The 15,833-nt window shown below is 38.6% G+C and overlaps 2 protein-coding genes across 2 annotated transcripts; both read left to right on the forward strand.

Moving 5' to 3' along the window:
- Window positions 1-4,802: 4,802 nt before the first annotated feature.
- Window positions 4,803-5,307, forward strand: LOC113469395 (mitogen-activated protein kinase kinase kinase 4-like). Its single transcript, XM_026827054.1, has 2 exons — window positions 4,803-4,974; window positions 5,138-5,307. Exons 1-2 carry the CDS (start codon window positions 4,803-4,805, stop codon window positions 5,266-5,268), a joined length of 303 nt encoding a protein of 100 aa, XP_026682855.1. The 3' UTR covers window positions 5,269-5,307.
- A 3,502-nt stretch (window positions 5,308-8,809) lies between these two features.
- On the forward strand, window positions 8,810-12,587 carry LOC103513974. Its single transcript, XM_008478838.2, has 4 exons — window positions 8,810-8,903; window positions 10,570-10,740; window positions 11,840-12,097; window positions 12,238-12,587. The coding sequence occupies exons 1-3, from the start codon at window positions 8,810-8,812 to the stop codon at window positions 12,055-12,057; spliced, it is 483 nt and encodes a 160-aa protein (XP_008477060.1). The 3' UTR covers window positions 12,058-12,097; window positions 12,238-12,587.
- Window positions 12,588-15,833: the final 3,246 nt, after the last annotated feature.

The following is a 15,833-nucleotide window of genomic DNA, read 5'->3' on the forward strand; positions in this document are numbered from 1 at the left end:
CTCTTGCGGTCTTGCCCCATGAGGACCTTACCTGATTGCAAGTTGAGAGAGAGAGAGAGAGAGAGAGAGAGAGAGAGAGAGAGGAAAAGGGGAGGGAATGACTTCAATACAAATTTCTGCACACTCCAATCTAGTAAGCCCTTCTACACCAAAATTACTCGAAGTCAAGGTATCAAAGTGCCAAAGGTCGTTGACCTCAGCAAAGGTACCTGAGGCCTTTGAGTAAGGAAAGCGTTGTTTTGGCATGCAATCAAAACCTTTGACCTAGATATGAGAAAAAGATAAGCGGTAGATATATTAGGTATACTTAGGTACAATCATACCTACCTACATACCTAGGTATAGTGATATATTAGGTACACTCATACCTACCTACATACAAAGGGTTTAGGTACCTACATAGATTTCTCAAGTTTAATTGGACTTTTCATTTTGTTCGAGAACTCTATCACACAACAATAGAGATCTAATTAGTGGAAAACGGTAAATGCCTCAAAGGCATTAAGCAATGAAAAATGTTCAAGTTAAAAATTTGTTTGCCAGCCTAGTCAGCTTGGTTGGTAGCGCGTCTGCCTTTTAAGCGCTAGGCCGCGGGTTCGATTCCCGCCCGCGGCGGGTTTTTATCCACAACGGATAATGTTCGTTATCGGAGCAGTTAAAGTTCCCTCTATCAAACCTCTTGAAAAAAAAGTTTGTTATGTAAGGATTGGGTAGGTATGAAAATCAAAATACTGGAGATTTTTCATGAGGAAAGAGAGGGAGAGAGAAAGAGACAGATTAGAGAGAGAGAGAGAGAGAGAGAGAGAGAGAGAGAGAGAGAGAGAGAGAAGAGAGGGGGAACTAATTCCATTATTAGAATTAGAACTAAAGGTCCAAAGGCAGAGACCTGACAAACAGAATTGAAAATTTGATGTTTGAATGCGATAGATATAGTCGTATTGCACTTCCCTCAAGGTTAAGGGCGCCTTACACCTCAGCCTCTTTGAGCTTTTTGTTAGAAGCCTCTTTCTGCAATAGGTAAGTACTGATTTTACTGATAGGACTATTAAGACCTAAACATGGTAAGTAAGTAGTAGTACAATAATATGAAGGCAGATTGTATTTTTTCTGAGCACCAAATCCAGGATCATTAGGTGCTCGATTTTATGCATGGTTCCTAGTTCCAGTAGTTCCTAGAAGGGTGACATGTTACCGGATGATTTTACTAAGACAGAGACAAAAAAATAGTAGTACAATAATATGAAGGCAGATTGTATTTTTTCCGGGCACCAAATCCAGGATCATTAGGTCCTCGATTTTATGCATGGTTCCTAGTTCCAGTAGTTCCTAGAAGGGTGACATGTTACCGGATGATTTTACTAAGACAGAGACAAAAAAACAAACCCTCTCTTTCTTCTTCTCCTCCTCCTCACTCTCCTCCTCTCTCCCGTCCTCCTTCTCTCTCTCTCTTTCTCTCTCTCTCTCCCCCTCTCCTCTCTCTCACTCTCTCTCGTCCTCCTTCTCTCTCTCTCTCCCTCTCCTCTCTCTCACTCTCTCTCTCGTCCTCCTTCTCTCACTCTCTTCCCTTGCCCTTCCTCTCCTCAAGCTTAAACCCATATGAAAATTCAGGTGTCACAAAGTGTATGTAAAAGCTAGTACTAGGTATTTTACTGGCACGGAGTCAAAATTTTGCACTACCTATACCCTATACATATTCCCATTTCCCAAATCGGAGAGGGGAATTCTCTAGTCCCATTAGTTTCCCATTACCCGTGATAAATCCCACGTTAGCTCTAATTACCCTGGCGTTCCGGGATTATTTCCTGTTTACTATTTTCGAAAGCTCGTGTTACCTTCGCTTTGTATTTATGTATCTTAGACTCTAATTACCCTGGTGTTCCGGGATTATTTCCTGTTTACTATTTTCGAAAGCTCGTGTTACCTTTGCTTTGTATTTATGTATCTTAGGTTTCTAGGTACCTATATTGATTTTTTTTTTAAGAGGTTTGACAGAGGGAATTGTAACTGCTATGGTCTTATCGTCCCGAAATCGAAGAGAGAAGGAAGACAGGATAGGGGTTTCTAGGTACCTATATTGAAAATTGAAACTTTCGGTCTGTTTTCCTATTGGACTGCGTAAGCGGTGACTTAAAATTGCACATACAGATAGGGTGAATGGCTAAATAATTAATTCAAAGATCATTTTGTTTATTCGAAGCTAATGTTTTAGGTAAAAATAACGTCACCACGGACCACATTTTGGGTGGGTTTCGCCAACCTTGTTTTTGACCCCTGAGAAGGCTATAATCCTATACAAATCAAGTGGACGCTAACAGGCTTTAAGAGTCTGTCTTACTATGTACCTATCTATACCCTATATTCCCATTTCCCAAATCGGAGAGGGGAATTCTCCAGTCCCATTAGTTTCCCATTACCCGTGATAAATCCCACGTTGACTCTAATTACCCTGGCGTTCCGGGATTATTTCCTGTTTACTATTTTCGAAAGCTCGTGTTACCTTCGCTTTGTATTTATGTATCTAAGTTTCTAGGTACCTATAATGAAAATTGAAACTTTTGGTCTGTTTTCCTATTGGACTGCGTAAGCGATGACTTAAAATTGCACATACAGATAGGGTGAATGGCTAAATAATTAATTCAAAGATCATTTTGTTTATTTGAAGCTAATGTTTTAGTTAATGATAAATCCCACGTTAACTCTAATTACCCTGGCGTTCCGGGATTATTTCCTGTTTACTATTTTCAAAACCTTGTGTACCTTCGCTTTGTATTTATGTATCTAGGTTTCCAGGTACCTATATTGAAAATTGAAAATTTTGGTCTGTTCTCCTATTGGACTGCGTAGGCGGCGACTTAAAATTGCACATACAGATAGGGTGAATGGCTAAATAATTAATTCAAAGATCATTTTGTTTATTTGAAGCTAATGTTTTAGTCCAAAATAACGTCACCACGGACCGCATTTTGGGTGGGTTTCGCCAACCTTGTTTTTGATCCCTAAGAAGGCTATATCCTATACAAATCAAGTGGACGTTAACAGGCTTTAAGAGTCTGTCATCCCTAAGAGCCTGTTAGCTTAATAAAACACTCTTAACAGCTTTCCTATACAAATCAAATGGACCTAAACAGGCTTTCTAGGGACTGAAAAAAAAAAAAATATATATATATATATTGGTGAAATTCACAGTTTGTGTTCCATTGTGATTTTTCCCTCTTGGCGTTTTATTTTGCCCACCGTGTTTTTTTCAGTATGACCGTCCCGTATTGAATAAGATATTCCACAATGGCTCGCGTGCATTCTGTTCAGAAAGTTGCACTTTACGATTTCACTTTTTATTGTTTTTCGAAAGTTCCTGTCTGTGACTCTCCCTTCAATCTCTCTCTCTCTCTTCAATACATATTGAAGTTCAGCCCCTTTCTCTCTCTCTCCCTGTCCCTCTCCCTCCCTCTTTCTCTCCCTCTCCCGGTAATGTGAGTAATGAAATGTCTAGACAATGTACCTAGATATACTCCCAATGATATTATTTGCACCCTGGCCACACTGAGTGGCGGATGAAAAGAAGGGTAAAAGTTGAAAAAGGTCTTGGGGATTTACTGGAACATTTCAACAGTGACTAACACCCATATTTTATGAACAAAATGCTGGCTCTTAAGTTCGTGCTAAGCATAGTCTCAAGGCATTTGATTGGTCAATTTTGACTTGAGACTGATCTAAGAACGATCATTCTTGTTCATAAATACGAGTGTAAGAATCATGTACTAAGCTAGGTATATTGTGTTGAAAACTTTGAAATTAGGATACCTGGTACCTACTTAATACCACAAGCACCATCCCCAAAAGTAATTTAATTCAAAATGCATGAAAAAGTCATTAAATTCTCGGGGTTGCTGTCGCTTATTTCGATAGATTGAGTGATTTCGCGGGATTGAACCTAAGAAATAATAGAGCTTACTGCTTTTATGTATTTTAGGTAATTATTAGCTATTCCTTGTGTAAAAATCTGGTGTGAACATCACACAACTTTCTTTATCCTATTGAATGATGCTTATTTGGGTGTTGTTCTATAGTAACCTTTACAATATTTCTAACGTTTAGTCAGTATCGCTGAAAACCGCCAAAAAGCGATAAAATACCGCCAACTGCAGCACCTATCTTAACCAAAAGTTGTGTTGCATCCTTGTCACATTTGTGGACTACATACCAACTTTCAAGTCTCTAGCTCATATCGTTCCCGAGATATTATTGAATTACACCGAAATAAAAATTAGAAAAATATATGTGGGCAGATGGGCCAATAAATGGTACGTTTTTTAAGTGGGCGAATAAATGGTACACTTACCCTATGTATGAATTAATGAAAAATCGTCAAGGTAAAACTCGAAACCCACTTGGTTTGTTCAAAAACTCGGGAAGTAACTTTAACCCAGCACCATCAGTTTACTGGTTTTGTGTGCGGTTTTGTGGCTTAAATAACGAAGGGGATGTTAAACACGTGTACATATTAAGTAAGTATGTATCTAGGTACATGGTACATATTAAGTATGTAGGTAGGTACATAGGTATACACGTGTGGTAGGTACATAGGTATAGGGTATACACCCTATAACTATAATGTACCTAACTACCTATGTAAAGGAGGGGGGGGGGTAAGTACCTATTTATATATTGTAAGTACTTAGGTAGTATGTAGAAGAGGGTTATGTACTTATAGCTACCTATGTACAATACAAACATTTTGTCTCTCACCTGCCTAGTTTTGAAGGGATGTGAGGGCTAGAATAAATATAGGTAGGTATAGGCGTATGAATCAATTTTGTTTCACGTTTAACATCATTTTCTCCCGACTTTTAGGTGCAAACATATTTCTAACGGCTGAGGGCAACAGTTTGAAGCTGGGAGACTTCGGATCAGCTGTGAAGATTAGCGCTCATACCACTGTACCAGGAGAACTCAATGGCTTTGTAGGAACTCAAGGTGAGGAATTCGTTAACAATGGGTATACCAAAATCAAACAAATTGATTTTTTTTTTAATCTAAATTGCGAATTCTCCATTCTGGAGGAATCAACTTTGATTGGTGGAATTCTTAAATAGTAAATGGTCCGTCATATGGTTCAACCTTTATCTTTTTGTTGCAGCGTACATGGCACCAGAAGTTTTCATGGACACCAATAAAGTAGGACATGGCCGGGCTGTTGATATTTGGTCTCTGGGTTGTGTGCTCGTAGAAATGTCTTCAGGAAAGGTAGGATTCTCGAGGTTACTTTAAAGTCTTTTTCCCCCTTCCCTTTGTTTCATGGAGGGACAATGGGTATCTCTAATCTTTTATGGGCAAATAATTTTTATGGCCTGAAGGCCACCCGAAGTTTTATCTCCATATTCCTTATCCATTGACCTTCCAAGTATTTCTCCAAAAATTAGCTACGAACCTACAACCTATAGAGTGCCCTTGCTTCTTTTATTCTTTGTTAGACCAACCTCAGTGGTGTGGTGGTTAGCGCGGAGGTCTTCCGATCTGGAGGTTAGCGGTTCGAGTTCAAGTGAAGTCATGAAATTTAGCGTACGTGGAACGACATTTGTGACAAGCATCATTTATGCTAACACAATTAAAATTTATCTCTTTTATTATTTATTAGTTATACATACCTATCCAAGTTTTCTTCTTCCTCCTCTTCTTTTTCTTACCTTCTTTAGACTTAGGTCCATGACACTCGGCGCTCTAAGCCCCGAAGAAGTTAGTTAGTGACACAGAAAAAAACGGTCATGTTAGAAATAATAAAGGTCATCTGTGAGTCGGACCCTGAAGGGATTCGGGATCGACCTCACCTAATTCCCACTACATGTATCCCCTACAGTATTCCCACATACAATGCGGCATCTCTTCGGATTGATATTGACCTAAATGCAGCAGAACAAGAGCTCAAGAACATTATAACAATGTCAGATGATACCTGGAGCAGGGAAGAAAAAGAAATGGAGAAAGGAAGAAAGAAAGGAACAAGAGGGAAAGAAGAACGAGAGGGAAAGAAAGAGATCAAGAGACAGAAAAAAAGAGAAAAGGGGGAGGGAGATAGGAATGAGAGAGAAGGAAGGTAATTTCTATTTTCCAGCAATCTCTCCCAGGTACGAGTACATTAGGTACCTAGAGTGCCCTTGCTTCTTTTATTCTTTGTTAGACCAACCTCAGTGGTGTGGTGGTTAGCGCGGAGGTCTTCGGATCTGGAGGTTGGTGGTTCCAAGTCAAGTAGTCATGTCATTAAATCTAGGGTAAATGCTTGTGACAAGCATTTATGCTAACACAGTTAAAATTCCTTTGCCTAATTATTTGTTAGTGATCTAAGTTTTCCTCCTCTTCTTCTTTTTCTTCTTCCTCCTCCTCCTCCTCCTTCTTCCTCCTCTTTTTCTTCTTCTTACTTTGTTTAGACTTAGGTCCATGACACTCGGTGCTGGAAGACCAGAAGAAGTAAATATGTAGTGACAGCCACGGATGACAATAAAAGTATTTATTATTGTCATCCGCGGCTGTTAGAAAATACATTACTGCGTTTATTATAGGATAAGTACATGTAAAGGTCATCTGTGAATTGGACCCTGAAGGGATTTGGGACCGACCTTACCTAATTCCCACTACATATATCCCCTACACTCCCTACAGTATTCCCATACATAATGCGGTATCTCTTCAGATTGATATTGACCTAAATGCAGCAGAACAAGAGCTCAAGAACATCATAACAATCTCAGATGATACCTGGAACTGGGGGAAGAAAAGGAAATGGAGAAAGGAAGACAGAAAGGAACAAGAGGGGAAGAAGAACGAGAGGGAAAGAAAGAGATCAAGAGACAGAAAAAAAGAGAAAAGGGGGAGGGAGATAGGAATGAGAGAGAAGGAATAAGGTATTCCCACACATAATGCGGCATCTCTTCAGATTGATATTGACCTAAATGCAGCAGAAGAAGAGCTCAAGAACATCATAACAACTTCAGATGATACCTGGAGCAGGAGGAAGAAAAAGAAATGGAGAAAGGAAGACAGAAAGGAACGAGAGGGGAAAGAAGAACGAGAGGGAAAGAAAGAGATCAAGAGACAGAAAAAAAGAGAAAAGGGGGAGGGAGATAGGAATGAGAGAGAAGGAATAAGAGAAAGGGGGAGTCAGAAAAAAATTGAGGAGAAGAAAGAAGAAAAAAAAAGAAAGTGGAACAATCTCATATCGGAGGGTGAGAAGGAGAAAGAGAAGCAGAGGAAGAAGGAAAGAGACATGAGAGAAGACTAGGAAAAGGTAAAATAAAGGGAGAGAGGTTAAGGATAGGGAGTAACTAGTAAAGAAGAGACTCGAGAAAGATGAAGCGGAAATAGAAACTAGAAGAAGCAAGAAATAGGGAGGAAAAAGAAGAAGAGTAGAGAAGGGAAGAGCAGAAAATAGAAACGTAAGCAAGGGAAGATTAACTGGGGTAGGGGAAAGAAAGTGGAACAATCTCATATCGGAGGGTGAGAAAGAGAAAGAGAAGCACAGGAAGAAGGAAAGAGACATGAGAGAAGACTAGGAAAAGGTAAAATAAAGGGAGAGAGCTTAAGGACGGAGTAATTAGTAAAGAAGAGACTCGAGAAAGATGAAGCGGAAATAGAAACTAGAAGAAGCAGGAAATAGGGAGGAAAAAGAAGAAGAGTAGAGAAGGGAAGAGCAGAAAATAGAAACGTAAGCAAGGGAAGATTAACTGGGGTAGGGGAAAAAGAAAAGAAGGAGAGAAAATAGAGGAGGGAGGGAGAGAGATCAGTATGTTATGACGTCAGCAAGAAGGAAAAAAAATAGAATTTCATTTTCTTTCTTTTTACTTTTTTACTCTTTTTCCTTTTCCTTCTCCTCTTTTTGTGTCCCATTTCATCCCCCTTCTTGTTCCTTCTCCTTCTTTAGTCCGTCCTTCCTTTATTATTACGATAGTCTTTTTCCTCTTCCTTCTCCTCTTTTTGTGTCCCATTTCATCCCCCTTCTTGTTCCTTCTCCTTCTTTAGCCCGTCCTTCCTTTATTGTTACGATAGTAATAAAAAGGTATAAGGGACGGACTATTGTATTCGCTTCGGTGTCGTCTGTCTGTCAGTCACTCTGTCTGTCCCCATAGAAGGACTTATCCAAACCTGGTCCACCTATTACAATAGTAATAAAAAGGTATAAGGGCCGGACTATTGTATTCGCTTCGGTGTCGTCTGTCTGTCAGTCACTCTGTCTGTCCCCATAGAAGGACTTATCCAAACCTGGTCCACCTATATATCAAATTAAAGGTCTTTTTACCAGCAACACGAAAATGGTGGTGCAAATTTTGTCCAGAAAACCATAAAGCCGAACGACTATCTGGGGAATAACTCCCGGTCGAACTCAAGCTGGATGAAGAGTGACCAAATATATCAGTAGTTACCAACATGTGTCAAAAGTGTCAGAAAGCTCACTACAGGACAAGCCATCAGTCGAGTGTAAGACACAAGAAAATTCTCGGAAACCTTACAAAGTCTAGAGGTTACGCTAGTCAGGTTTCTAAACTCAGGGAGTAATTGAATTAGGTTTTATAGATTGCGGCAAAGTGAGTATAGTCAATAGGCGTATATACATGTAGGTCTATAGGGTAGACAGGTCTAAATTACAGGGTAGTCCAGTAAAATGTGGCCTCAAAAGATACTAATCTCCGTATAGGTACCCTTAAGTAGGTGCAACCCGCATGGGTCTAAATTACAGGGTAGTCCAGTAAAATGTGGCCTCAAAAGATACTAATCTCCGTATAGGTACCCTTAAGTAGGTGCAACCCGCATTAATACCAACATGTGTCAAAAGTGTCAGAAAGCTCACTACAGGACAAGCCATCAGTCGAGTGTAAGACGCAAGAAAATTCTCGGAAACCTTACAAAGTCTAGAGGTAACGCTAGTCAGGTTTCTAAACTCAGGGAGTAATTGAATTAGGTTTTATAGATTGCGGCAAAGTGAGTATAGTCAATAGGCGTATATGTAGGTCTATAGGGTAGACAGGTCTAAATTACAGGGTAGTCCAGTAAAATGTGGCCTCAAAAGATACTAATCTTCGTATAGGTACCCTTAAGTAGGTGCAACCCGCATTTTTTCATGATCCAAGCGCAAACCTGGATTTTTCGCATCAGGTGAGGATTTTCTTCTTTGCTTCATAAAAAAGATTTTCTAACTAAAATCCAATCTGATGTAGGTACAGTGTACACCTTAAAACGTGTCCTTTAGAACTAACTTGAGGCTTTTTGAAACCAAAAATCTTTGATATTTTGTTTTGAAAACTCTAAAATTGAAAAAGAAAGAAAAAATCTTTTGAACCAGCAATATTAAAGTGGAACACCCTGTATAATAGCTATCCCTAGCGGATATTGATTGATGTGCATCTTGTAACGCGAGATTAGAGTTCCAAACTAGAGGTCGTCCTGCGATTCGCCAAAGAAAAAGTAATGTGGGTGTCAAAATAATGAGCCTTTATTTGAAAATAACTATCTCCCTTATTTTGTTCGAAAGGTAAAAGGTCACAATCTAATCAGGTCGCAGTGACAAAGGACTTTTACGGCCGGTTCTTTCTTTTCTTCTTCTCCTTTTCATTTTTCTACTTCTTTCTCCTAATCCTCTTCCATATTGTTCTTTGAATCTATGCTACCTATATATTTTTTATCGTCTTCCTCTTCTTCCTTCTCCTTTATCTTCCTCTTTTCATCCTCCATATTCTTCTTTGCTATTTTGTCGTTTTTCTCTTCCTTTTTCCTCTTCCATATTGTTCTTTGAATATATGCTACCAATATATTTTTTATCGTCTTCCTCTTCTTCCTTCTCCTTTATCTTCCTCTTTTCATCCTCCATATTCTTCTTTGCTATTTTGTCGTTTTCTTTTAATAAACTTTTTCCCATTTACAACGCCTCTTCTCTTTATACCCGCGCTGATCCTACTATAATTGAGGTCCTTGATGTAAGAAGGGCGTAAGTCGGAAAATTTTGTTTTGAGAAAAATAGCTTTAAAATTTCATTATGACTTTTAGTTATTTACCCACCTTTTGTTCACTTTCCAGGGGTCTCCATAGTCTGCTACCAATGTAATTCTCTGCGATTCGCCAAAGAAAAAGTAATGTGGGTGTCGAAATAATGAGCCTTTATTTGAAAATAACTATCTCCCTTATTTTGTTCGAAAGGTAAAAGGTCACAATCTAATCAGGTCGCAGTGACAAAGGACTTTTACGGCCGGTTCTTTCTTTTCTTCTTCTCCTTTTCATTTTTCTACTTCTTTCTCCTAATCCTTCTCTTCCTTAAGGCCCTTGATGGAAGAAGAGCATAAGTCGGAAAATTGTGTTTTGAGAAAAATGGCTTTAAAATATTTCATTTTGACTTTTAGTTATTTACCCACCTTTTGTTCACTTTCCAGGGGTCTCCATAGTCTGCTACCAATGTAATTCGGCCTACGACCCCCGATGAGGTCCTTGATGTAAGAAGGGCGTAAGTCGGAAAATTATGTTTTGAGAAAAATGGCTTTAAAATTTCATTATGACTTTTAGTTATTTACCCACCTTTTGTTCACTTTCCAGGGGTCTCCATAGTCTGCTACCAATGTAATTCGGCCTACGACCCCCGATGTGGGGACCCGTTCGACCCGTACAGTCTGGGAACAGTCAACTGCAGTCTGCTACCAATCCCGGAAAATCTGCTCCATAAGGAATACCAAACACCTGTCATCTGCAGAAAAATCATCCAGAAAAGTAACTAAACTTATTTTTAGCTAAATGCCCTTTAGGGATGAAATTTTATTATTATTATACAACTTTATTTCTCATATAATATGGTACATAGTAAGTTTCCAATTATGGGCTATCAGTAGGTAGTCTAGATAGTGACCAAGAATCACATGGTACCAGATATGCCAAAGATATTCGACTAACTGGTACATGCGAAATCGGGCTATGCGAAAATGTAGAAGAAGTATTTAAACACAAATAATGTGATTCTTCATACCTATGTAGAGTGTAGGTAGTGCATATAAGTAGTATGGTATCCCGTTGGAACGGGAAGAGGCAAAGAAAAAAGTGGAGCTGTGTACTAAAGACAGGTGGGGGTACTTTCTACTTACCTGTAAATGAAAATTTCAAGAGAACATACTTACCTACATTATCAATCATCTATCACCAAAGACGAACTTTGGGAACCAAAAAGCGCCAACTGTATTCTGACTGGAATCAAAATTGGCACCAAGCTCCCACTCCTGACCTTAGAAAAACTGAAGCAATCCCGAACTAAAGTTACCAAACCACCACCAAATCCAATATGGTGGGCGAACAAAAATTTCTGGCGTGTGAAAAAATTTCAAGATCTCGGGCAATAAGTCTGTTGGATCATTGACCAATGGTCTGTTTAGTCAAGTGACCTGGTAACATAGAAATCTTAGGCCAGCCACTCACTATCAAGTAAACCTGACAGGTATTCGCTTCGGTGTCGTTCGTGTGTCTGTCTATGTGTCTGTTTGTCTGACCCCATAGAAGGACTTATCCAAACCTAGTCGACCTAAGTATATATCAAATTAAGGTCTTTTGTTCAAATTTTGTTCAGAAAACCAAAAAGCCAAAAGACCAAAAAAACTGGTTTTTGGGGGGTTTTTTTCACATTTTCTCACACAAATGAGCTCTGATCTTGAAATTTGTTGCGACGACCTAATAAACTCAAAGCGAGAAAGTTTTAGATAACACTTCAGTCGTTATTTTAAGACCGGTTTTAGCGTCACCTGTGTTAAGCTAGCTGAGCGAGGCCACAAACTAATCCTCACATTACTCACTCACCATTTTCATTTTCTTGCTTCCCCTCCAGTTTACTCCAAGAGACGTGTGGTCCGGGGCTGTGGTTACATCAATGAGGAACGGGACGACTGTTATAGACGTACCGGGACCTTTGACGTCGACTCTACCTATTGCGCCTGCAAAGGCGACATTTGCAACGGCTCCCCCTCGCTGGGCCAATCAACGAGCTTGGTGGTGACGTCACTGCTGGCCGCCGTTGTCCTATTGGCCCAAAACCGGCTGTTATGAGCGTGTTAGAACTCTTTAAGTCGTGTGATGTTCACACCAGATTTTCTTTTTTATAGACGTATCATTGTCCTTTATAACGGACGTTCCTATGTTGGTCCATATGATAGTTCTCCTATTGGCCCGAAACCGGCTGTTATGAGCGTGTTAGAACTCTTTGAAGTCGTGTGATGTTCACACCAGATTTTCTTTTTTATAGACGTATCATTGTCCTTTATAACGGACGTTCCTATGTTGGTCCATATGATTGGACAGAGGGGTAGAAACCAAAACTGCCGATTTTGTTCAATCGCACGCGAGCTGGACGCAAATTGAGAATAACTGACATGACACCACTTAATTTGGAGGTTGCTCGTTCTAATCCAAGTCATGTCATAAGTAAATGAATTTTGTGATAGGCATGTATTACTTGTTGCGGACCACAATTTGCGTCCAGCTTAACGTGTTGTTATGTTAAACCATGTAGAATACCAATTAAATAGATAAAGTTCATGTGGTCTCAAATAAAATAGATGAAATTCTTAGTTTGAAAATCACCAGGAATAACTGACATGACACCACTTAATTTGAAGGTTGCTCGTTCTAATCCAAGTCATGTCATACGTAAATGAATTTTGTGATAGGCATGTATTACTTGTTGCGGACCACAATTTGCGCCCAGCTTAACGTGTTGTTAAACCATGTAGAATACCAATTAAATAGATAAAGTTCATGTGGTCTCAAATAAAATAGATGAAATTCTTAGTTTGAAAATCACCAGCCACAATTTGCGTCCAACTTAACGTGTTCTTAAACCATGTAAACCAATTAAATATGTAGATAAAGTTCATGTGGTCTCAAATAAAATAGATGAAATCCTTAGTTTGAAAATCACCACCGAGTGACTGACGCTTTTCAAAAATAGTTTCTAGAAATCTAGACCAAAATAACACAAAGTATGCCATTAAAATCACCACCGAGTGACTGACGCTTTTCAAAAATAGTTTCTAGAAATCTAGACCAAAATAATACAAAGTATGCCATTTTACCCATCTTATTCCTTGGGACACACCAATTAGGTATGCATACTCTCCTAATACATACAGAGATGTATCTAGGTAAATACATAGATTTTTGTAACAAAGTTTTCCTAAAGGAAGAAGGTGTGGAGAGGGAAAAAGGGAAGTTAGAAAGGGAGAGGAGAAGGAGAGGGAGAGGAAATATAATAGAGCAAGAATGGGAGGAAGGACAGGGAAGAATTTAGAGAGGAGGAAGTAGAGGGTGAAGGAGGAGGTAAAGAGGGAGAGGGAGGTCTTTCGGATCGATACTCCTTGATGACGTAATAACTATTACATAACGTGCCTTGATTTCAATGGGTAGGTAGCTGGTAGGTAGGTAATTTCTCACACCAATTAGGTATGCAATTATGCATACTCTCCTAATACATACAGAGATGTATCTAGGTAAATACATAGATTTTTGTAACAAAGTTTTCCTAAAGAAAGACATACTTTACACCAATTAGGTATGCATACTCTCCTAATACATACAGAGATGTATCTAGGTAAATACATAGATTTTTGTAACAAAGTTTTCCTAAAGAAAGACATACTTTGATAACCAAAACTTCACTCCCCTAGATTTGAAACAAGCTGAAGAAAGTCCGAACCCAGTCAGCAAATCGAGCTACTCTAAATATGTCAGCACTTAGGTAATATGCTGACTTTTTGTGAGAGTATTAGCTAATTTTTCATGAACCCAGTCAGCAAATCGAGCTACTCTAAATATGTCAGCACTTAGGTAATATGCTGACTTTTTGTGAGAGTATTAGCTAATTTTTCAAAAAACATGTCATTTCTTTAGGACACCCTCAATTCTAAGATAAAGCTGTTTATTTTCTGTTTACGTTATCCCATAAGTGCTTTATTAATGAGTAAACTTTAGGTTTAAATTTCGATTATACTATGTTATCTAGGCATAGGTTCTCCATATTTTTTCGAAATAAATATACGATTAAGTAAGTATTATTAAGTTTTATAAACTTGCCTCTGTCCTTGACTTTTTAGAGATATGTATGGGTGACTTTAAGGGACAATGAAACTGAAGGGAAAGGCCCTTTTTATGTGAATACCTCTATAAATAATGAATAATTGTAAAATTTTCATTTGTGGGACCTTTTTGAAGAACAAATCACCAACCGATATGAATTTTCCATTTTTGGTGCTTCCCCTATTGGCGGAAGAACATGGTAAAATTAAAATTTGAAAAGGGGACAATAAAACTGAAGGGAAAACCCCTTTTTGTGGGAATACCTCTATAAATAATGAATAATTGTAAAATTTTCATTTGTGGGACCTTTTTGAAGAACAAATCACCAATCGATATGAATTTTCCATTTTTGGTGCTTCCCCTATTGGCGGAAGAACATGGTAAAATTAAAATTTGAAAAGGCCCTGTTTGTTGGATCGAGCTCAAACTTATACCAAATTGCTACGTTATTTTGGTATCTCTAAAAAGTCAAAGATGGCAGAATTTTCATTTTATTCCTCTAGTTTTACTTCAACTAATGTACCAAATTGCTACGTTATTTTGGTATCTCTAAAAAGTCAAAGATGGCAGAATTTTCATTTTATTCCTCTAGTTTTACTTCAACTAATATCAGATAAAAACAAAATTGCCTATTATTTTTGATTGATTTGTTTCATATAGTGTGTTGAATTGTACATAATTCTAGTCATTATAACTTTATAAGTCAATAAAAAGTTACTCGTTGAATCAACTCGCTGATTGGTCATTTTTATTTGGTATCAAAAGGACAAAAATCTTTAAAATTTTCTATTACTAAGTACGTTATTTTGGTATCTCTAAAAAGTCAAAGATGGCAGAATTTTCATTTTATTCCTCTAGTTTTACTTCAACTAATATCAGATAAAAACAAAATTGCCTATTATTTTTGATTGATTTGTTTCATATAGTGTGTTGAATTGTACATAATTCTAGTCATTATAACTTTATAAGTCAATAAAAAGTTACTCGTTGAATCAACTCGCTGATTGGTCATTTTTATTTGGTATCAAAAGGACAAAAATCTTTCTGTTCAAAAGACAATTCGCCAGGACCTTCTTCTTCCGTTTGAACTCTTTCTTCAGCTTCTTTTTCTTCTTGAGGAGTCCTCCGTGGAGGTGACGGCCTTCGGGACCTCCGTAGTCGTAGTCCGCCACTGATGAAGGCTGGTCGTCAAATTGGACGCCAGAGCAGAGCAGACAGAGGAGGGAGAACGCGCACAGACCCTGTGGGAGAGATTTAGGAACGGTGTCATAAAGGAAATACCTGAAAATGGCTACTTTCTCTGTGGCGTATATTATCTCTAGTAGCTCTGTCAAACTTTCTTGACTTGGCGGGGGAGCGCTGAAAAAATTTCAAGATCTCGGGCAATAAGTCTGTTGGATCATTGACCAATGGTCTGTTTAGTCAAGTGACCTGGTAACATAGAAATCTTAGGCCAGCCACTCACTATCAAGTAAACCTGACAGGTACACCCGATCAGGTCAGCCTATCAGGGCTACCTGATAGTGTGTGTGCTCATTTGGTATCAGGTAGACCTTACAAACGGACCTTTTCAGCCATACCTGTCAGGTCTACCTGATAGTGTGTGTCCTTATCAGGTAGGTGGACCTGTCAGGTCTACCTGATAGTGAGTGGCTGGCCTTACAAGATCTCTCACACATTATCTCACACCTACCTTCCTATATGTTTTGATGATATTGTTGTGTGGATTTTTTTTTTTTTTTTGTGTTTAA

Source organism: Diaphorina citri, unplaced genomic scaffold (assembly GCF_000475195.1).
Source record: "Diaphorina citri unplaced genomic scaffold, Diaci psyllid genome assembly version 1.1 scaffold1057, whole genome shotgun sequence".
NCBI lineage: Eukaryota > Metazoa > Arthropoda > Insecta > Hemiptera > Psyllidae > Diaphorina > Diaphorina citri.